The sequence below is a fragment of the Haliaeetus leucocephalus genome, unplaced genomic scaffold (genome assembly GCF_000737465.1).
Source record: "Haliaeetus leucocephalus isolate CR32 unplaced genomic scaffold, Haliaeetus_leucocephalus-4.0 Scaffold395, whole genome shotgun sequence".
NCBI lineage: Eukaryota > Metazoa > Chordata > Aves > Accipitriformes > Accipitridae > Haliaeetus > Haliaeetus leucocephalus.
The window spans coordinates 3,850,975-3,873,120 of NW_010972831.1; the positions used below are offsets into that span (position 1 = coordinate 3,850,975).

Below are 22,146 nucleotides of genomic sequence, written 5' to 3' on the forward strand. Positions count from 1 at the left end.
GGGTGGGGTGGGGGGCAGGGGGTCAGGGTTTATTCATGTGTCCTCACGGCAGGAGCCGGGGCAGGAGCAGGAGCTCATCTCAGCGGCACCCACTCCCCCGGGAGCTGCCAGGTCCCGAGCGCCGTCCCAGCCCTGAGGGAAGGGTCATTCCTTCAGCACCGCCGTGGCCGGGATCGCCAGAGCCAAGAGGTGAGCAGGGCAGCGGGGGGGAGCCAGGCAGTGCCTCAGATGGGGTCCCTCGGGAATGGGCACCCAGCCGGAGCCCAGCTGCTCATGCATGGGGCTGTGGACCTGATCCCGGGGATGCTGGAGACCTGACCCTGCTGGCTCCTGGCTGGCAGCCGCCGGCACCGTCCCTCTCCTCCAGTGGGAAGAGGCACCGGAGTGGCTGGCGGAGCAGATCTGAGGACCCGCAGCTGCGCCGTGAACCAGGCCAGCAGCAGGGATCTGGCACAGCCCACGCACAGTTGTTATACCTGGGGGGACAACCACAGCTCTCGGGGGCACGGCGATCTCAGACTACAAGGACCGCGCAGACCGTGGGACGGATGGATGGACGGACAGACGGGGCTCTCCAGCCTGCACGGCACTCACAGTTTATTTCTGTCTAGCTAGGGTCTGTGCCGCTGGGCGGCTCTGGAGGAGCCCTCTCAGGTGCTCTCCTCCCCGGGCTGCGGGCAGTCCAGCCAGTACTGGGCGATGGAGCGGGGGTAGCGGGGCTGCACCAGGTCCACGCGCTTGGTGCGCAGGTTGACACGGTAGTATTTGTCTGGGAGGAAGGGGAGATGGCTGTCAGGACTGCCCACAGGGCAGAGCTGCGGGGAGCTGCCAGCCCTGGGCTGGGAAGGTTCCCACTGCATCCCAGAGCTCAGGGACATCACGGAGCGAGAGGAGACCTCCCCCTGCCCCGGCAGCCCTGGTTCTGCATCTCTCCCAGATCCTGCTGCCCCACACTCACCTCCTACAAAGAAGTAGACGCTCTGGAGGGTCTCACACTGGGAGCCCGACAGCCAGTCGCTTTCGACACCTGCAGAGTCGGAGTCGTTTTGCAGCCAGCCCCAGAAACCCAAATTCAGTGACCGATGGCTCTTGTACCTCTTGCGCTGGCGGCGAGACTTCCTTCTCCGGGGCTGCTGGGAGGCCACGTAGATCCTGCCGGCCATGGCAGCGTCCAGCTGGCTGGGCACCCCCCGCCAGTCTTTGCTGATGTACCGTGGGCTGCTCGCCCCGACTGGCAAAGAGGCAGAGGGTGAGTGAGAGGGGCAGCAACGTCTGGGGGTGAGCTGAGCCCAGCCCCACAGGCAGCCCCCCAGCACCTGCTCCGAGACCCACAGGGATGCTCCAAAGGATCCCAGCCTGGCTGGGATGTGTGACGGGGACATGGGCCAGGCAGAGCTGGGAGCAGCCCATCACCCAACCCTTGTCTGGGATCAGCCCTGTGCTGCTGACGCCCCTTCTCCTCCTCTCCATCTTTCATTTCTCTTTCCTGGGGCTGGGGTTTTCCTGTGGCATCTCCAGCTCCAGTGGGAATAAACACTCCCCAGCAGCGACGCTGTGGTGCGAGGTGGCTGGTGATGGGCTCGGTAGCGTGGGGCATAAGGGCTGCAGAAGGTGGGATTTGGGATGCTGTGGGAGATGCAGCTGTGGCCTGGGGGGGGGGTTCCTGTGCAAAGCCCGGGCTCCTGCCCAGCATGGGGGATCATCCAGCCTGCCTGCACTTCCAGGCATCGCTCCCTCCTCCCTGGGTGTCTGCACCCCTCGCACCCCATCAATGTGGGCACCCGCCAGCCCTTTTCCCCGGCGTTGGCCCAGCCCTTACTCATCCTGCCACCAAAGAGGACATGGAAGAGGTCCTCCCAGCTGTCCCGGTTCATGAAGGCATAGTGGTTGAACACAGCGGAGGGGGAGGACTTCTCACAGTCAGCCTGCGTGGGCTGGTGGGCAAAGTCGTAGGACCAGTAGTACTTGTCTAGGAGAAGATGCGCGGGGCATTAGTGGGGGACACATACTCGAGGGGGAGCAGTAGTTGGAGGGGTGTCCTGCCCACGGTTGCTGGTGCCAGGTTCTGTCCGGGCTGCACAGCTGCCCTTACCCTTGAAGAAATAGACTCTCTCATTGCCATGGTAGCTGTGCGCAGGGAGGGCGAAGGCCGCGTCGATGTCGTTCGGGATGCCTTCAAAGCCCTCAGAGATGTCGCGTGGGTACCCGGGGTCCAGGGCTCCGTCATCAAAGCGCCAGTACTGACTGCCCTGGGGGGGGTGTGGGACAGAGGGGGGGTCAGGGAACTGGGTGCAGCATTCCCCAGGCGCTGGTCTGCCCAGAGGAGCGAGTAGACGCTGGGAAGCCCTGTGGTGAGGCTGTGGCTGCCTGGGGCCCTGGACAGCCGCAGGGATTTGGAGATATCTGGCAGCCACTGTGTGTGTGCGTGCATGGAGGGTGCCAGGGTGAGGCCAGGGTGGGTTGGGGGGCTGTACCGGCCACCCCAGGAGCACCCCGAGCCCTGCAGTCAGGCTCTTGCCCACCTTGAACAGGTAAGTCTTGCCCTGGCAGTTGATGCGTGTGAAGGCTGCGTCGATGGGGCCCTCGATGCCCCAGACGTCGCTGATGAGCTTGGGGTAGCCGGGCCGCACGCTTTTCTCGTCCAGCTCATAGAAGTACTTCCCTGGGAAGAGAGGGGAGGTGAGAGCGGCAGGAGGGACTGCAACTGCCGGCACAGGGTGACGGTGCGGCAGCATGTCCCATGTGCCCAGGAAAGGTCCCCGAGGTACCTCGGAAAGCATAAAGGGAACCGTTCTTCAGGTCAGTGAAGGCATCAAAAGGTTTCCTGCTGCACAGCTCCTCGGGGTCCTCCACGGGGTTGTGCTCCCCAAGCCCATCCAGTGTGGTGGGCACCACCTGTACAGGCACCTCCGTCAGCATCTCCTTGGGGTCCAGGTCCAGCTCGCTCTCTGGTGTGGTCTGCGCCGGCAACAGGGACGTGGGCAGTTCTGTGGGGGCCACCTCGGTACCCGCTACAGTGCCAAGGTCGACGGTGAGGTTGTAGTCGAGGTAGTCATCCTCCGGCAAGGCAAACACGTCTCCCCGGGTCACTGTGGGAGGGAGCAGGTTGGTCCGGGAGAGCCCTGAGCGTCTCCCACAGGGTCTGGGTGCAGGAGCCGCTTGCTCCCAGGCAATACAGATTTGCATGGACCCCATGCCGCAGGCAGCAGCGAGCCAGCTGCCAAAAATCCCTGGTGCTGCAGCACCATGAGCACCAAATCCTGGCTCTGTGGACACAGGTGGGTGCAGACCTGACCCAGCACGGACCCCTCCGAGCCCCTGCAGTATCAGGCACCCACGGCCAGCCCGGCAGCCCCTGCCCCAGCGGGAGGGCGGCTGCAGGACCAGTACCTTTGGCTTTGCAGACGGTGGAGTAGTCGCTGCAGCAGCTCTGGTAGTACACGCAGAGAGTGTCACACTGGCACTTACGCCGTGCGTCGAAGCCATCCTCGCAGCGGCCTGCACAGGAATCTGCAAAAGCCACCCGCCAGCACGGGAGGAATAATGTGGGTGGGCAGTGGGGCCGGTGCCTCCCCCCCAGCCCAGCTGCAGGGGTGAAAGCAAACATGGGCATGTCCCAGCTGGGGGGACCCCAACTCTCCATGGTCAACCCCATCACCAGGGGCTACAGCAGGACCTCTCCCCACTCCCACCCAGGTCCTGCTGGGATGGGAGCCATGGACCAGGCTATGCCGGGGTCCCAGCTCCACGCTGGCAGTCCAGCTGTAGGACGGCCAGGGATTTGCCCAGGCACCACGTATACCCCTGTGCTGCCTGCTTGCTTTCTCCCCACGCTGCAAGGTGTAGCCAACGTGGCCAGTGGCCACAGCCACCACCTTGTCCCCTCCTCACCCTCCCCAGCCCCTCCATTAGCCCCGGAGCCGCACTCACTCCATCCCCACCCTGACTGCAAGCTGGAGGCAGCCAGCACAGGGCTGGCCGGCTCCGGCTCACCTTCAGCAGCACGGGCAGCGGCGAGCAGGGCCAGCACAAGGGCAGGGAAGAGCAGCCTCATCCTGGGCAGCCGGGAGCGCAGCTCTCCTGCGACTGTGCGGGCTGGAGCGCAGCTGCGGCCGGGTCCCTCGCATCCACTGTTTGCTCAGCCTGCCCCAGCAGGAGAAAACAAACAGGCCAAGGTCAGAGCAGGGGAAAAGGGGCAGAGACGTTCTCCCACCCAGCATACCCTGCAGTCCGTATCAAGCCGGGTGCGTTTGGGGGGGGACAGGGCTCCCCACGCGTGCAGGCAGCTCCGAGAGCCACCAGCTGTGCCTTTGCTGCCAGAGCCTTCCCAGTCCGGGTGCAGGTTGGGCACTGGTTCAGAGAGCTGGAGGGCACAGCAGGCCAGAGCCAGGAACCAGTTTTGAGGTCCTGCCACTCTTATTTCATAGCAAACCTCATGGTATTAAAGCTCCCAGCCTCTGTCTCAAGGGCAGGCCCTTTCCCAGCCTGGTCTTGGCAAGACAAAAACCCTAACGAGAGGGGATGGGGGAGCGATGCTCAGAGGGCAAAAGGAAAAGTCCCGGGCTTCTGCTTGCCCAAAATGTCACCGTTTTGGAGGACTTGTTCTTGGGATTTCGGCTTTCTCAGTGTCAGCAAGGCTGGGAGCAGACCTGGGGAGCCTGAAGGCAGGGTGGCTGTGGATGGGGCAGATGCCACCTCCGTGCATGGGGGACCAGGGGCCAGAGGTGAGAAGCCTGGAGGGAAGGAGAGCAGGAGCCCTCTGCACTTTCACTACTGTAGACAAACAACAGCCTGTGTATTTTGCTCCCATCATTCCCTTTCTGACCAATCTTTTTGGTTACTAATTAATGTTGATTCAGCTCTTTTGGCAGCTCTTGATAACTCTGGGATGTTTATTTAATGAGGGGCAAGGAGCAAACACACACGAGGCTACAGAGCTACTGCCTCTGACTGCCTCCACTGCCGTGGCACTGCTGGGGCAGGAAATCCATGAGGTCTGTCCCAGCCCCGGGGCAGGAGCAGCGAAGCTCTGGGCTTTAATAAGTGATGGAATAGTCAGGGAGAGAACAGGAGCAGGGTGCCCGCTTCTCCAGAGGCCTCGCCTCTGCCGGCTCGGACACAGGCAGTTCCCGGCATTGGCCGCTCCCACCCTTGCTGGAAAGAGCTTTGATTTGGTGGTGAGAAAGGCATTTCCACTTGGAAAGCCCTGGTGAGCCGAGGGCAGCCACCAGACATGGACTGTTGGGGCAGGACTTCTCCTGCAGCCCTGTCACCCCCCTCCTTGCCCCCTGGCCTCAGCTATAGTGGGGCTGGCAGCATCCCCGGGTGCAAGCACCAGCCCAGCGTTGCACTAAAGCTTCATCCCATCCCTGTTGAATCAAACACGGGGGACAAGTGCCCTGAGAGGGTGCAGGCTTGTGGGAAGGCTGGGGGAAGAAGGGCTGGGCAATGTCTGAGCTGCCTTTGCTGATCTGCTGAGACAAAGCTCCCTCCTGCTGCTCCAGGGTCCTGACCACCAGCAACCGCAGACCCACGAAGCCTCGGTGAGCCCTTCCCTGGCTGCTGTGCTCAAAGCATGGCAGGAGGAGATGCCAGGAGAGGGGCTGGTTGGGGTAACAGGGCCCTGGGGAGACCTTGCAGCCAAGGGCTGAGCAGAGCCAGCGAGGAGGAGGAGAGCTCAGGCGATGGGGCTGATCCTCCGGGGCAAGGCTGGGAATCTCTGCCATTCCCAGAGGTCAGGCTGCTGGTGCTGGAAACCCCTCTCAAAAAACAAAGCAAAGCAAAACTAAGCAAAGCGCAGCTCTCTGGGCTTGTCAGGACAAGCCTAAGGGAATGGTTTGAATCCTGCTCTCCCCAGGCAGCAGCCTCCTCCAAGGTAGCAAACCCCTCTGCTGTGCTGCACTGCTATAGCCCATATCATTACCCCTGCTTAATAATAATTTATCAGGAAAATCCTTACCGGTTCTGTGCTGAGCCTCTCCTGCCGTCCTGTGCTGCTCAGGATGCCTTGTTTACTGTCCTTTGCTATGAGCTAATGTCCCTTTCCTCTGTCTGTCCCTGCGTAGTGGATTCAGAGAGGATTAAAAGCGACTCTGTCGCATCAAAACATCAACTTGAATTTAAGTCTCAGTCTGAGCTGGCAACAACCTGGTTTTGGAGCCAAGGATTTAAGCTGCTCCTCCCAACACAGACAAGAAGCGTCCAAAGCATTTCTGCCCTGAGCACGTCTGGCCTGGAAAAGAAGAAAATAAAAGGGGCCCAGGCTGCCTCTGCTCTTTCTTTTATCATGCAAATCCTGAGCCCACCCAGAAGAGCTGCTCTGAATTTCTCTCACACAAAGGGAGCCCTTTACCCCTCTGCACTGATACCAAACGGGTTCAAAATGCAGTGCCAGGATGGCCACAACCTCCCCGTGACCACGGCCATGGCCACCACCCATCACAGAGGGTCCTGGGGAGACCTGCTGCAAAAGCAGCATGGGGGTCCCTGCCTGCTGTGGAGGTGACCACAGACTCCACAGCAGCTCGGGCAGGGAGGGGACACGGGCCATGGGGACAGCAGGACGAGCCCCAGCTCAGGCTGGGCAGGCAGAGGGCTGTGGCAGGAGGGGTCCAGGGGGATGCCAGAGCATCTGCAGCGAGGAGGGGGATGCTGCTGCCCAGACATGAGCCCCTCCTTGGAGAGGCGGCGCCTGCGCAGGGTGACATCAGCCCCTGAGGACCTGAGATGCTGAGCCTGGCTCTGAGAAGGCGGCTTTTGCCACAGCTTCCAGCTTTGCATCCCAGCAGGGTAAGGAGGGGAGAGGGAGCCAGCAGCCCAGCCCTGCGGCTGGACCCTGGGCCAGCTCCGTCCCCTCTCCTGCACCTCCCCTCTGGCCACCTCGGGTCTCGCCAAGGAGCGTGGTGGCCTTGGCTGGGTGCTCCCAGCGAGCGGGTGACCGAGGATGCTGCGCTAGGAGATGCCGATGGTGCTCACCCTGCTCGTCTCCCTCTATAAACTGTGTCGGTTCTTTGCCATGTCGACTGCGGAGAGGCTGGCGGTGCCCGAGTGCGTGAGCCAGGCGGGCAGCTGGGCAGGCGGGGGCAGCTCCAGGGAGCACCGGGAGGTTTCCCCCGGGGTGAATACGGATGTGCGGGCAGCCCTGGACCGCATTCTGCCTGCCCTGCACCGGGCCATCGCCTGCGCCAAGCAGGCAGCCAGCCCTGCGGAGCTGAGGAGGGCCATTGGCGAGGTCTTCCAGCTGGTGGAGGAAGCCTGGGGGATGCCCACGCTGGGGAGGGACGTGGCCAAAGTGCTGTGCGACGTGATCCGCCTGGAGGGGGGCCTAGACCTGCTGCTGAACCTGCTGTACACGGCGGAGCTGGAGACCAAGTGCCAGGCAGGAAAACTCCTGGAGCAGATCCTGGTGGCAGAAAACAGGTGAGTCTGCAAAGAGCCCCCCCCAGCCAGGCACAGCCCTCCCCTCCGCAGGCTCGCCTGCCTCCCCGAACACAGCAAGGATTTCCTCCACCCATCCCACCCACACCCCCCAAATTTCCATGCTCCGGGTGCTCCCGGTGCACCGAACCCCCTCAGCTCCACGCCATGTCCCCCCCACACCCAGCACTTGCACTGCGGGGTCCCTGACTTGCTGGTCACGCCCAGGCAATGGCATCAGCCTCCACGGCTGGAAGGAGAAGGACCAGCCCCAGCTCAGGGATGCTGGTGAGGATCGGGGTGTCCTCATCAGCCACCAGCAGCCTGGGGCCACCCAGATAAGACTCCTTTCGTGGCTGAGCTGGGTCGGTTTGGCTGGCCCAGAGCATCAGACCCCAAGGATGAGACACAGCTCCCCCTTAGACATAACCGCAGAAGGAGGAGGACAAAGCCGGTTCCCAGAGACTTTCTGCTGCTGACCAGGGCAGGATTGAGGCCATAAGGAGGGGGCCAGCTGGTCAGCGGCCCTCAGAGCCCCCCCCAGCCCATGGCCCCTAGCTCAGGGGCTGGAGATGCGTGTGCTGCTCCCCAGGACAGGTGAAAGGCGTTGGGCTGGCTCTGCCAAAGCATCGGCACAGGCAGGGTGGGAGCGTGGGTGTGCATGTGTGGGTATATACCAGCGCGTGTACGAGGGTGCATGTGCGCACGTGGCACCCAACACATCTAAACGCACAGCAGTGCTGATGCAGCACCCGCACGCAGCTCGCCCTTCAAACACCAGGAACGCACTCCCGCAAGGTCCCCTGACAGTCAAACTCTCCGCTCTGCCCCGTGTCTGGTTTGGCATGTGCCAATGGCACCACCTGCGGTGTGCTGGTCCCAGAGAGGAGCCATATACCTGCCACAAGCTGGGTCAGGATCAGGCCTTTCTCTCCTGAGACCCCACAGGCAAACACAAGGCTCTGCCAGCTCCGCTCTCCCTTGGTTCGCCCAAGCCCAGCCGGCCCCAGCCAGGGCTTGGGGTGCTTGTGGAGTAAGTTTACCGTCTTGCTCCAGCTTCATGGGCGATGTGTTTTGCTGTGAGGTTGTGGACTTGAAGCCTGGACCTCACTGCATGCACTGGCAGGTAAAAAGAAGCAACAGCTAAATCAGGAAAGTCCATTAGAGTGGAATTAATCCCAGGAAACATCCCTGGCACGGTCTGAATTCAGCACTTAGCTTCCTGGCAAGAGAAAGCAGCTGCTGGAGTTGCCATCTCTGCTCCAGGAACAGTTCATGGGTCAGGGTCTTGGAGCAGCCGTGGGCCCCCAGCCCCTCGCTCTCTGCAGCCTGACCCACCATCAACCTCTGAGCGATGGCAGGGAGGTGTAGGGTCCCCCCTGGGTCCAGGCCTCTGGCTTAGAGACCTCTCCCAGCATCCGTGTGCAGCAGCAGCGGTGCTTAGCTGGGAGCTGGACCAGTCCTGGCTCCATCCCATGGCTGCAGGGAGTCGGGGACCTGGCAGGGCTGTGTCATCCAGCTCCGTGGCCGAGTCTGGGCTTGGAGCCAGTCCCAGGCTGAGGGTATTTTTTCCAGAGCTCTCCACAGCATTTGCTGCCAAACCCACCCCAAGGTCAACACAAGCCATGTGGGCCATCAGACTTCCCAGAAATGCTCTTCCCGCCTGCCAGCGCAGAGAGGCTGGCGTGTCTTCACCCCCGCCATCACTGGGGGTCAAACACACTGCTGCCCTCATGAGCAGCAGGACATGGGGCATCTGCACCCGCGCTTGTGCCTTGTGAACCGAGAGGCTCCATCCCAGCACCAAACGGGTCATTTCTAAGGCCAGGGATGGAGCTGCCCCCTCGCCCCAGGCAAGCTCATGGGATGTCAGCCAAAGGCCCATCATTTCCCCTTTCCTCACTCTATGCTTTTAGGGCACAGCCCCATTCAGGTGCCATTTTAAGACCATCCTCGTAGCACAGGGCTCCCAAGGCCAGCCATGGCCGAGCAGCAGCTGGTGGCCTTCGGCCACCCGCCCCCAGACTTGCTGTCCTCTTCTAGGAGAGCGCAGGATTGAGGAAATAAACGGCTTTCCTCCAAGCTGCCTCCACGCTGCCATCCCAGGACAGGCAGATCCCTGTCTCTCGCACGCCCCCGTGGCCAGTTCTGCGTGGTTGCTCAACCAGATGTGAAACCCCTGTCCAGGGCTTGGCACCAATCTGGAGAGCAGCCAGAGGACAGCACCAGTTAGGGACAAACAAGTTTTCACCCCCGAACACGAAGCAGCTCGCACACGCCCCACAAAGCTGACTAAGCAGATCTATTTCTAGCCTGGCATTAGCCTACCCTGCACTGTTAATTGCTACATATGTCTTACTTGGAGCACAAGAGTCTCTGGCATGGTGGTCCTGGGCTATGCACCCCATGTCCTGTGCCATCACAAGCTCTTCCATCAGACCCAGACAGGTTCTTCCAACACCAGCCTGTCGCATCTCGATGCATTGCAGCCTGGCAGCATATCTGGCTGCCATGTCCCACAGGGAAACATCTGGCTGTCATGGGGCAAACACCACCAAAGCACGGGGGAGTTCACACACCAGTCCCTGTTCTCACTCCCTGCATGGCCGTCTGCTCCTCACCTGCTGTGCCTCTCCTTCCTGCAGGGATCGGATCGCTCGGATCGGTCTGGGAGTGATTCTGAACTTAGCCAAGGAGCGAGATGTTCCTCAGCTGGCGCAGAGCGTCTCTGGTATCCTGGAGCACATGTTCAAACACACTGAGGAGACCTGTTTCCAGCTCATCTCTGATGGAGGCCTGGATGCTATCCTCTACTGGTGCCGCTGGACGGACCCCATCGTGCTGCGGCACTGCGCCATGGCCCTGGCCAACTGTGCCATGTACGGAGGGCAGGCCAACCAGCGCCTGATGATCGAGAAGAGGACGGCAGAATGGCTTTTCCCACTGGTATTCTCAAGGGACGATGACCTAATCCGCTTGCATGCGTGCCTGGCCATCACAGTGCTGGCCACCAACAAAGAAATCGAGAAGGAGGTGGAGCGCTCGGGGACGCTGGCGCTGGTGGAGCCGTTCATCGCCTCGCTGGATCCGGAGCAGTTCGCCTGTGAGATGTTAGGCAGCAGTGACAACAGCCAGGGAAGGACAGCGGACGACCTGCAGCGGCTGGTACCCTTGTTGGACAGCTCGCGGCTGGAAGCACAGTGCATCGCTGCCTTCTACCTCTGCACGGAGGCTGCCATCAAAACCAGGCAGAAGAAAACAAAGGTAAAGGGTAGGTTGGCCTGAAGGAAGGAGATGCAACAGGGAAGGGTTGCCACAACTGCACCTTGATGTCTTTTGTTCCCCTATGAGCTCACCAAGTACCCTGGTCCTCGGCTTGCCCGGCACAGGTTGCGGGGAGGAGGAGGGAAAGCAAAGTGATGTCTCCTCCCTTTGTGTCCCCAGATTTTCAGTGAGATTGGGGCTACCCAGAGCCTGAAGAGGGTAGTGTGCTACTCCACCAGCAGCACCACCTCCTCCCTGGCCAAAAAGGTGCTGCGCGTGATAGGGGAGGAGGTTCCTCGGCGCATCTTGCCCACAGTTCCCAACTGGAAGCCCTGTGAGGTGCAGACGTGGCTGCAGCAGATCGGATTCAACAAATACTGCCAGAGCTTCCTGGTAGGGCTGCGTGCTGGGGGAGGGACTCCTGGATGGGCCCTTTTGCCCCATCCTGCAGCAGAGGTGTAGGCATCTCACCCGACAGCTTTTCCTGGGACCTTTCCAGCCTGGATTTCTCTTGGCAGGACCACCAGGTGGATGGGGACATTCTCCTGAGGCTGACGGAGGAGGAGTTGCAGGAGGATTTGGGGATGGACTCCAGCATCACTCGGAAGAGGTAGGACCACCACCAGTGCATGCTGGCCTCTCTCATGGTCATCACTATGGTGGCAGAGCCAGGGGAAAGTTCTGGGCCTTTCCCTTCTTGCAAAGACAGGAACAGAGATCCTCAGAATGCAAGACCTGGCGCTGGTGTAGGCTGGAACAGAGATCCTCAAAATGCCAGGGCTTTTCCAGTGCAGTATGCAGTCCCAGAGGGATTCCTGCAGTGGGGCCAATGCACGGGAGAGGTATGGGATGGGGAGAGACCACCTATGGCACAGGGGAGGTGATATCCTGCAAGTTACCCACAAAGATGGGAACTTACTCGAGCTTCTCCTCCCTCAGCTGAGCTCCTCATACCTCCATGTTCTGAGGACCAACATTCCCGCAGTCACACAGCTGTTCTCTTTTTCTATTCCTTTAGCTCATTCTTCACCGCAGCATGTAGCTGCACTCTCTCCTGTGCAGATAAAAGATGTGGTACCAAACGTCTCTAGGTCCTGCCTTGTCCAGCAGCCTCCCCTCCCTGCTCCATGCTTTCATTTGTTTCTCTGCCAGGTTTTTCCGGGAGTTGATAGAGCTGAAGACTTTCGCAAATTATTCCACCTGTGACCGCAGCAACCTGGCCGACTGGCTGGGCAGCATCGACCCCAAGTTTCGTCAGTACACGTACAATCTGCTGACATGCGGCATCAACCGCAACTTCTTGCACCGGGTGACGGAGCAGCAGCTGCAGGAGGACTGCCACATCAACATGGGTTTCCACCGCGTCCGCATCCTCACTGCTGCACGGGGTGCGGGTCCCGCTGCTGCTCTCTGTGCTGGATCAGGCGGGTGGGGGCGAATATTGAGGGCTTGAGACAAGCCGTTGGGTATTTTTAACTTTTGGTTGCTGTTTGCTCTGCCTAGAAATGCTTCACTCCCCTATAACGCTGCAAACGGCGTCCGATGGGACCGATGTATTTATCAGCTACCGGAGGAGCACTGGGTCGCAGCTGGCCAGGTGAGTCCTGCAGGCAATGTTATGGTGCTGGGCTGAAGCCCAGAGGGAAGGCTGGTGATCGGTTGTGGGAAGAGCGTGGAGCCAGAAGAGCTGCAGCCTGCAGCTGGAAGGAGGGAGAGGCTGCCAAAAGCTGCAGTGCAAATGGGGACAGCACGTGCCATAAGCTGTGCGGTGGACAGGCTAATTCCAGTCCTGTCACTGCCATCCTGTCCCTCTTTGACACTGACTTACCCTTTTCTCATGCTGTACTCGTAGGGCTGTAGGGGATCACAGCAGGGAGTTAATATCCAGCTCCCTGTGTTTTCCGCGTGGGCCCAGACACCTGCAAGCAGGCTGGGCTGACAGCTGGCATCTCAAGGACCGTGCTGTTCTCTGCAGGAGCTTGTTTGCTGCTCCTCCGTCTCACCATGTCTTGGCCGACATGGTGGGAGAGCACGTGAAAGCCGGGCACTGGTAGTAGCTCTCTTCATGGTGCTGTCCCCTCTTGCCACCAGCCTGCTGAAGGTCCACCTGCAGCTGCACGGCTTCAGCGTCTTCATCGACGTGGAGAAGCTGGAGGCAGGGAAGTTTGAGGACAAGCTGGTCCAGAGCGTCATGAGTGCCCGCAATTTTGTGCTGGTCCTCTCGCCAAACGCACTGGATAAATGCATGGGAGACCCTGAGTGCAAGGACTGGGTGCACAAGGTAGGAGATGCCACCGGGTGGGATCTTGGTGGATGTTGGAGCAGGAAGGGGCTGGCGACGAGCTGACACGGGTCAAAGCCTGAGCACCTGCATGTTCTTGCAGGAGATTGTGACAGCCCTGAACTCTGGAAAAAACATTGTACCTGTTACAGACCATTTTGAGTGGCCGGACCCCGAAACACTTCCCAAGGACATGAGGGCTGTCCTGAAATTTAATGGTATCAAGTAAGTAAAAGGAACCTCTGTCAAGGGGTTCCTTGACACCTGGAGAGAACGGCTTGCATAAGCAGTAGCAAAGAGCACAAGGAAATTGGGAGAAACAGATGAGGGAGGCAGAACAGGCCAAAGGGGGGCTGAGTCACTTCAGGTACTCCAGAGCACGAAGGGAGCAAAGGTCCCCACCATAACCCTCCTGCTGGTTTTGTGCTTGGGGCTCCACTGGGTAACAGAGCTCCCGATGGGAGGACGCCCATCCTCCTGCCCCAACCCTCCCGGCAGGAGCGATGCTGGCAGGTTTCGCAGGTTTCGCAGCTCACCTGGGCTCCTCTCGCCCTCCTGCTCCCCCTTCGTGCAGCAGTGCCCCGGGCTGGCATCCCAGCCTGCTCGTAGCCCTCCAGCCTGGCAGGGCACAGGGGAAGGGGCTTTCCCTCAGCATCCAGCATTCCTCCATTTTCCGCAGGGAAAAGGGGTGCTCCCAGAGAGCTGGGGTGGAGGAAGGGCGTCTCTGGCTCCTGGCTCAAATGAACTGAGCTATCTCGTGGCATCTCGCACAACAGAAAAATTAAATCAAATTTTCCCCTCGAACACAGGTGGTCCCACGAGTACCAGGAGGCGACAATCGACAAAATCATCCGCTTTCTCCAGGGCCGTTCCTCCCGGGACTCCTCAGCTGGGTCGGAGAACGGCCTGGACTGCTTGCCCTCCCTGGGGCAGACCTAGAACTCAAGCTGGCTGCCTCATCCCCTCCAGAGACTTCCCAGGTGACCCCTTTTTGTGTGGGGCCAAATTTCTCCTTCTAGATTTTTCCCCACCTTAGTACCCTGGCTTGAGACAAGGCCTGTGTCTCGTTAGCCCCCCCCTTCACCCTCCAAATGCAAACCTCTGGAGCTAAAATGCCAGGACTCACTTAGACGGTGCCTGGTAAGCAAAGCCAGGGTGGACTCTGGGATGGACCGGTTGTCTTCCACATCCTCCCTTGGGGTGGCAGGACATGCAGGCTACAACTCCTGCAATGCAGGGGGTCCGAGGAAGACCGACACTGTCCAGAGCCCCGCAAATGGCTGCAGCTTCCCCCAGAAACACGTCTGAAGAGGAGGGATCTTCTGAGGACCGAAAACTGGGGAATCGGTGAGGGGTACATCGCAAGAGGACACACGAGAGGGAAGACCAGTTGAGAGGGAAAGGTCCATAAGCATCGTACGGCCTCTGCTGTGTGCTGCGGGAATATCGTTACGGTCAGAAGCTGAGAGCAGGAAAGGGCAAATAAAAGCTAAGCCCTAACAAAATCCTCATGTTTGGGAAAGATAACACACAGAGGCCTTCTAAACTGCTCAGCAGAAGCTTTCTCTTTCCCAGTAATGTCCCTTTATCACATGAGCTCACTTCCTCCTTTGAGGGCCTTTCACCTCCTAATGCTGCAAAACCACTCTGTGCTCTTAAATCTGGTGATGGAAGTTTGATTTTAGATCATGTGAAGTTTCCGCAGGGTCTTTGCAAAAAGTGCTTTTAAAACAACCCCCTTCCCTCCATCTGATGTCTTAGCTTTACCACTTTATCAGGGCTATACCTATAGGGCGCAGGATGCTGGACTGTGACTCTGGAAAACATATATCCATGCAGATACAGAAGATGCCAATTGCTGTACTGTACTTGTGGAGTTATTATACGCTGGCTGCATTTTATCCTGTTGTTGGTGCTCCACAGATCTCCCATGGTCTGTTCCTTCAAACAGGAGCTGGCATTATCTCTTTGCTGACTACCACTCACCCCTGACAGCCCTGGCTAAGCACCTCAGGGTTATCCCTACTCTCTGCTGGATGCAATACCAAGTAGCATTTGTTTCTTTCTACCGACCTCTTCTCAACACCCACCGGGTCTTTTTGCAGCTACTTACCTTGAAATATCAGGAAAGAGCAAAGTTGATGCAAAGGGCAGGTGGAAGCTGCGAGGTGTGAGCAGCGGCTGGGAGCAGGACTGGCAGCACCTGCTGCTAACACTGCAGGTGAGGAACCACAGGCACCCTGACACACATCCCTTGAATTCTGCCCTCCCGGCCTTGTCCTGCTTCTCATACCTGCTTGGAGGGTGAGCAGGCTTTCAACAACATGCCATTTTGCAATTAGGACCAGAAATTGCAGCTCCTACCTGAGTTTGTCTTTTCTGATGCAGAGCAAAGTGAATAATGCAAAAAGACCTCCTTGTTCAGAGCACACACAGGAGGAAGAGCAAGCCGTACCCAGGGAAGACCAGGTTGTTCTGATGCTCTGGAGACCAGGCTGATGCACCACCCTGCAGAAGAAGCAAGCTCTTCTGTCTGTTCCTGCTCAAGATAACTCAACTCTTTCAGGAGGTAATGAGGAGTCTCAGCTACCTTGTCCTTCTCCTGGCTCTCCCCAAAGCCTTGCTGCCTGCCTTAACCGGCAGGAACACAAACACATTTCCTTTCGGCTTAGATCCATGAACATTTGAGGGGGAAAAAAAAATATGTTAAATTCAGGTGCTTAATCACAGCTTTATGGATAGTTCTTATCAGCTCACAGTTAATGACATCTTTGCTCTCCAGTGAAAGGTTAATAGCTATATCTGCCCAGCAGTCTTCATAAATAGAATCTATCTAATCTCCAGATTAAATACAAGGAAGCCAGCAGGTAAGCCCAAAGGTGAATCTGCCAAAGGATAAAAGCCACTTGTGAGCTGCTTCAGGGAAAAGTCTTGAGTAACTGCTTGAATGTCAAGGCCTCCATGGCCACTGAAGGAGTCCCACACAAACAGCCCTGAGGATTTTGCTCCCTACAATAACACACAGCAAGATTATTGTATCTTGTTTCCCAGGAGCTCTCTAGCAATTAACCTCCTCACCCACCATTCAATGCAGAGATTTACTTGTTCTCTACAGCTGAGGTGTCTCACCTGCAATGAGATCCCACCTCATGCTCCAGCTGCCCAGACTGTGACTCCTCCTGTTTCCCCGTCATTCAGTCATCTTAACCTTAATGAACTTGCCCTGCTCTTGACAAAACACCCCATATCCAGCCCTTCCAGTTGGAGCCGTCTCAAGGAAATGAATCCTTCTGTTCTCACCCTTCCTTATTCCTTTGCTATGTCATGTCAGAAAGTGTTGAAAGTTGTTCTATCAGATGTTATTAATAAATCCGGTTTATACTCTAAATCCCCACCTCTTTTCTGTTTGTGTCACATACTTCTCTCCCTGCAGCCTTCTCACACTTGCTCTCTCTTGCTGTCATGCTTTCTCATCCTCTGACGGGGCAGCAGAACTGACATTCTCCAGGCACCATTCTCTGTGGGGACCCACGCTTCATGCTCATCTTTGCATGGACTGATGTAGCTCACTGCACCCCCAGGGACTCTCTACCTGCCATCCACACTCACAATGCATGGATCATGTATTTACTTCATGGTTGTAGTTCTTGGAGGACAGCCTAGAAAAACGTTATTTTAATTTTTTTAATAGAGCATAATAGTTCCTATTGAATTTCTCCTTTGCAAGCACACTGACACAAACAGGAAGGCAGAGCCAGTACACAAGTTTCACTTCACTGCACGACATTGAGCAGTCGCTAGCATTGGCGTCCATGGAGTCTGTTGGTAGAGAAGACTTACTTCGCAATCAGTTCAGCTACAAACATCTAATGCAACACTCACGGCATGCCCTGTTCCTCAGGGAGGCTAATTCTGGGCTTAGTTCCTCAATCAGACATGTAACTCCTGCCTATGTCCACCGGCGTAACTACACGGATCAAGTGGCATAACACCAAGTTCTTAAAGCCTCCCTACTTCTCCACCTCCTGCTTCTCTACTCCCCAGTTCTCCTGCTTTTATCACAAACTCCTAATGAACAGGGAACAAAGCTGTATATAAGCATTTCACATTTACTGCGTACTGAAGGACAGGTTACAGACTAGGCACTCCCACAAGCTTTACTCCGGTGTTCAGGAAAAGCAAGCTTTGGCTGCTTGCAAGTCCCAAACCTGCATTTCTTCCTGACTCAGGACTCTCACATGCTCATTCTCCACAGGGCAGATAACCTCCTGCTGCTGCTTCTTTACTGCAGAGTCTTCAATAAAGGAAGAAACATGAAAATAACGGAGAGAAGCACAGAACGAGATAAGGACAAATGACAGCTGTACAAGAAAAGCTATCTTTTTATGGTCCATAAAAGGGAACAGTGGTTTTATACGTTCTGAAAGTAACGTGTTTGCTAAGCAATTTCAGTGTTAAGGACATTATTGCATGCATCTGAACAGTCTGTGCAATGCAATGTACACAGAACTGCTGGTTTATGGCAGTTTGAAGAAAATAGGATTGAGGCAATACAGTTAATGCTCTGAAAAGAACAATTATGAGTATCATGAACACGGGGTTTGCTTGCTGGCACCAACATATCCTGAAAAGGGCAGCAGAAGTGAGATCACCGACACAAAATTTTGGGGCATAATTTTACCTCCAAAGACACTAGTCCTGTCCCCACACCAGCTCATCCCAACAGCGCTGTGTATTGATGAGGAAGGACTGCTTCTGGCTCTGCCATAAGCACAGCAGTAATTTCACATGACACTAGGGCACACATATCACAGTTGGGGCCTCAAATTTATAATGTAAGGGTCTTCAGTTAGGGAGGCCCAATTTTAGCGTTAACTTCATCAGTTTGGGCAACTGTCAATTAAGGCACCTACGTATTCCCACACGAGCTATTACTTCTCAAAAGTACCTTTGAAATCCTGGGCTGAGCTGCAGACAGACAGGCAGGACGTCCCACCGGCACTCCTCACTACAAGCACTTCATGCATTAGATTCTCTCCCTCGGACACGTCTAACTTGCAAAGCTAAAGCTAGTTTAGTCAGTAAGGACAGCAACAGCACTCCTGTGGTAAACTACAGCTCATCATAAGGATTTCTGCAGGAGCCTAGTCTGGCACGTGACATTTGTATGACTTTTATTGACAACACACTGATTCGGAGCGCAGATCTTTCTCCTCAGTAGCACGGTGTTGGGTACCTCTGCTTCAGTCTCGCTCTGCAGGCTTTGGCCTGGGCCTCACCCACAGCCAACAGCTCATTTGCTGCACGCTGTAGTACTCAGAGGGGAACATGTTTGCTAATTAAACCAGAATTCAGTCCTCTCTCATCACTCAAAGCATGCTGTAGAACCTTCCCTCCCCACCAAACCCCAAACCACTAGCGGCCTTGCAAATGGCCAACAACAGCTTTCACTCTTGATTGGCTTTTCGGTCCCTTGGGTTTTCTCTGACAGATGAGCCAACACAACGGTGAGGAGGCATTCGCAACTGCAAATCAAGTTACTGCTGGTAGTCAGAGCCACGATTTCCAACCATTTGGCATTTAAAAATTAGTAAGGACAAGCAGGGTGTCCTTCCCACACTGATCTGTCCTTCAAGGCAAGAATAAAGAGCAGTCTTCAGATGGACACTGCTGAGCTGGCCAATTCCTTGTTGCTAAGTTGCTGCTCAGTCATCTGTAGGGGACAGGGAAGCATCTGAGAAGTGACTGTAGTCCCGGTTTGAGTCCCAGATTTCCATCCACCTAAGAAAGAAAGAACAGTTAGAGCCTATGAAGGCACACTAGGATGTCACTGAATGAAGTGACTTTTAAAGTTTCAAAGGAACAGAACAAAATGACCCTGCCAAGAGCTGTTGCACTTCTGCAAACCCCAACACATTCTCTCTCCCAAGACTTACCAGGGGATTTGTTTTCTATCATGACACAACTTCTGCTTTAACTACTAGAGAAACAGGAAGAGAGACTGCTAAAAGAGCTCCGTCTCTTGCATAAAGGAGGATCTTCAACTCCAGATTTTGGATTCCACTCTGAGGGTGGAGTGAGACTTTGAAGCACTTTGAATGTCAGCAGCTACATTACTTGGGCTACAGGTTTATCGCTAGGATTCAGATGCCAGAAGAAATGGACCTGCGCCTCTGCTTACTGGGCACTAAACACCCTCTCATAAGCATAATTGAAAATACGCCTTAAAAAGTGTAAGCTTCTATCCTAAGCAGAGTAAATAGTATTTTTCATATTACACTTCACACATCCTATGGCAAAGTTTAGAAATTTGAAGTAAATTACCCAATAATAGCTGCTGGAATAAGAAGAATTATAGCCCCGAAGAGAAATGGGAATCCCCTCATGAAGTGCAAGCTGGCAGGGTAGAGAGAGTTGAACACTCCTGTAGCCACAAGTGAACACAGCCCTTCCACACAGGCAACAGAAGCAAAGAGAGCACCTGGAAAATACATATAAGAGGTTAATGGTGAGACAGCCCTACCTGCAAACGTCTTTAACACATCACCTTCAGTGGGATTCTGTGAATCTTTCTAAGGGTTTGCACTTCCCATCAGAAAACTGGTGGCTGGTTATCAAGTGTGGTAAGCAAAAGCTGCGAGCAGAGATCAGGCACACTCTCCTGGCTTCGCAGGCCAAACCTGTGAAACTCAGCTTCTCTGTAGCCAGAACCACCTCATTGACCCCCAGAATTTGTATCACCGGAGCTGGCTAGGGATATTACATATCAACTGGATTGTAAATGCTTTAGACAGGGCTATATAGATCTGTTTACTGCCAAGCACATCTTATCGCTTGTTAAACATTAAGTACAGTAGAAGACTTCGCTTTATAGATTTAGCATCATAAATCTGTTATCAAGTGTGTGCCACCTTCATTCTAATACAAGAAACACGAATTGTGCAGTCACCTTTCGACCTTTCCCACCTCGATTCCCTCCTCCCCTCTGTCTGCCCACAGAGGCATTCCTATGCAGTGTTTAACAGCAAGTGCAAGCTCTCCAAACAAATTACTGGCAGAAAGGCAAATATGCTCCTCCTATGGGTAATACATGATCTTTCACCATGGTCAATGATACAACCCTCTAACAACACTGGGTTTCTTCCTACTGTTACTGATCTACAGAAAAAAAGTCACCGTCAGGGAAATCACTATTTTCTGCTCGTTATATAATCCATTTTAACTCTTACTCCTTGTCAAAGTTTTGGAAACAAACAGATGGATGAATGAACTATTCCTGAGCTTGAATGTAATACTTTTCATCCTGCTTTTCTTCTCTTGTCCTCATCTTGAAGATATAGCAAGTCTAAATGGATGACTGACAATTATTCTGAAAAAATAAAATGTTACCCTGGGCCTGAGGATGAGTGCATGGGCACAGGAGTCCAAACGAGCCAGGGAAGTCCCAACCTCCCAAAGCAGTTTGGTTTCAATGTTCCAAGAAGACAGTGTTTCAGAACCTAGCTTAAGCTAGGTACTGGCCAACTCCTTACCCTGTTCCATCTCACTGACCAGCTTGGAGAGCTTGGCTCTGATGACTGGAGTGGCTGCCATGGAAAGGAACAGAATCCCATAACCTGTGAGCAAGATACAGCATATTAGGGAAGCTCAGCTGAAAAATAAAGTCTCCAAAGTCAATCCCAGAAATCTGTAGCTCAAAGCAGTTTCTCCCTGCTATATTTACACCCAATTCACCCTCCTGCATCTCATAATGCACTTTAGTCTGTGTCTGCAGTGTAATACAGCTTCTGGGAAACCTAATATTCTCAGAACTATACAGTTGCACTTTCAACTTTAGTGTTTGGCCACCTTTGCTGTTAGCAAGCCACAGTTTTCTTGGTACATGGGGCTGAAACGGAGGCAGAACTTCCTCCACGTGCTTGAACTCCCAGAAGCACACTGCCCTCCTACGTCTTCTGGCATCTCTTAAGCTAAGAGCCTGAGATAGGGGGATTTAAGAATTCAGCATCACCTGTAAACATCAGTGGTGTTGTAGTAGCAAGCGAAATCACAACCAGTCCAGAAATGTTGGAGATCAATCCTATCTCTGCCACCCAGGTGTCTTGAAGGCAGAGCTGCAGCAGCCGCAGCCCTCCCAGGCTGCTCAGGTAAGCCAGGTAACTGGCGGCTGAGCCGTACCCAATGAGGTCAGCAGACCAGCAGAGAGGGGACCCAAGCTCATACAAAACAAAGAGGTCCCTGGATCCAAAATGTACAGTGACAAGAAGAAAGAAAGCCAGGGAGTAAAGGGCAAGCTTCCTCCTGGAGCTCAAGCGTTCTGGGGCCACGTACAGCCTGTAGACGGCCTTGTAATGGCTGAGCGTGAACAGCTTGGCTGGTTTCTGCTGCTTCACCGATTCCTGAAGACAGAAAGCAGCGTAGAGAGCGGCAGCAAGACTAGTAGCAAGCACGAGCCAAAAGGGGTTGATGTACCCCTGAGCCTTGCGCCACTGGCCGCCGCCGACGCTGGCCAGCATGCCCGCGATGCCGAGGCACGCCTCGAGGATGGCGACGCGAAACGTGCGCGCCCGTCTGTCGCTGGTGTCGGCCACGTAGGCGAAGCAGCTGGCCAGAATCAGGTTGTAGTCTCCCATGAGGCCGCTCAAAACGCGTCCAAGGAGAAAGTAGGCAACGTGCAGCTGCCGGTACATGACGAGAAGATAGATGGCCGCTTGCACGGCCATACCCACTGCCGGCAGGATGAGCGCCGGCCGGCGGCCTACGCTGTCGCTCCATGGTCCGAAGAGAGTCACGGAGAAGAGACCGACGAAGAAACCTCCCAGGTTGATACAGAGGTTCCAGTGGGAGACCAGCGCTTCCACCTCCTGCAAAGCAAAAACAGGCACCTGTAGGCCCCGGGACCAGCAGCACCCACCACCACCCCGGGAGTCATCAGCACCCCCCCAAACCCCGGCCCCCCCTTCTCCCACCTGCCGCAGGGGATCGTCGTGGGCGCTGCCGTTCCCGCAGCCGGCGGGGCTGCTGCCGTTGGGACCGCTGTAACCCCGCTCGGCCCCCAGCCTGTCCCAGAGGTACTGGGTGGCCAGGGGACCCTGCAGGCCGAGGGACAGGGTGGCCAGGAAGAGGAGAGGCTCGGCGGCCGGCAGCGGCGGGCAGCGGCGGCGGGGCGCTGGGAGCGGCTGCTG

The 22,146-nt window shown here is 56.0% G+C and overlaps 3 protein-coding genes across 3 annotated transcripts in view; 1 reads left to right on the forward strand and 2 right to left on the reverse strand.

Annotated features, from left to right (window-relative positions):
- Window positions 1–580: 580 nt before the first annotated feature.
- VTN (vitronectin) lies at window positions 581–4,054 on the reverse strand. Its single transcript, XM_010573635.1, has 8 exons — window positions 3,994–4,054; window positions 3,391–3,510; window positions 2,769–3,089; window positions 2,523–2,662; window positions 2,093–2,249; window positions 1,820–1,969; window positions 959–1,231; window positions 581–769 (listed from the first exon to the last, which is right to left on the reverse strand). Exons 1-8 carry the CDS (start codon window positions 4,052–4,054, stop codon window positions 651–653), a joined length of 1,341 nt encoding a protein of 446 aa, XP_010571937.1. The 3' UTR covers window positions 581–650.
- Window positions 4,055–6,958: 2,904 nt separating this feature from the next.
- SARM1 (sterile alpha and TIR motif containing 1) lies at window positions 6,959–13,900 on the forward strand. Its single transcript, XM_010573924.1, has 9 exons — window positions 6,959–7,419; window positions 10,062–10,680; window positions 10,861–11,073; window positions 11,199–11,290; window positions 11,833–12,068; window positions 12,184–12,277; window positions 12,772–12,961; window positions 13,065–13,186; window positions 13,771–13,900. Exons 1-9 carry the CDS (start codon window positions 6,959–6,961, stop codon window positions 13,898–13,900), a joined length of 2,157 nt encoding a protein of 718 aa, XP_010572226.1.
- A 4,665-nt stretch (window positions 13,901–18,565) lies between these two features.
- Window positions 18,566–22,146, reverse strand: part of SLC46A1 (solute carrier family 46 (folate transporter), member 1) — a 4,027-nt gene continuing 446 nt past the window's right edge. Inside the window, exons 2-6 of the mRNA XM_010573925.1 lie at window positions 21,931–22,143; window positions 20,973–21,825; window positions 20,494–20,577; window positions 19,286–19,442; window positions 18,566–18,742 (exon numbers count right to left, since the gene is read on the reverse strand). Of these exons, the coding sequence (XP_010572227.1) occupies window positions 18,667–18,742; window positions 19,286–19,442; window positions 20,494–20,577; window positions 20,973–21,825; window positions 21,931–22,143 (1,383 nt within the window). The 3' untranslated portion in view covers window positions 18,566–18,666. The remainder of the gene's footprint in view (window positions 18,743–19,285; window positions 19,443–20,493; window positions 20,578–20,972; window positions 21,826–21,930; window positions 22,144–22,146) is intronic.

Excerpts from the sequence above, each read along its gene's own strand:
- SARM1 (XM_010573924.1), top strand. The coding sequence starts at position 6,959 with ATGCCGATGGTGCTCACCCTGCTCGTCTCCCTCTATAAACTGTGTCGG. Across the intron at positions 11,074-11,198 it reads AATACTGCCAGAGCTTCCTG|GACCACCAGGTGGATGGGGA; the intron begins GTAGGGCTGCGT and ends TTCTCTTGGCAG. Across the intron at positions 12,278-12,771 it reads ACTGGGTCGCAGCTGGCCAG|CCTGCTGAAGGTCCACCTGC; the intron begins GTGAGTCCTGCA and ends TCTTGCCACCAG.
- VTN (XM_010573635.1), bottom strand. The coding sequence starts at position 4,054 with ATGAGGCTGCTCTTCCCTGCCCTTGTGCTGGCCCTGCTCGCCGCTGCC. Across the intron at positions 2,250-2,522 it reads GCAAGACTTACCTGTTCAAG|GGCAGTCAGTACTGGCGCTT; the intron begins GTGGGCAAGAGC and ends CACCCCCCCCAG. Across the intron at positions 1,970-2,092 it reads GAGAGTCTATTTCTTCAAGG|ACAAGTACTACTGGTCCTAC; the intron begins GTAAGGGCAGCT and ends ATCTTCTCCTAG.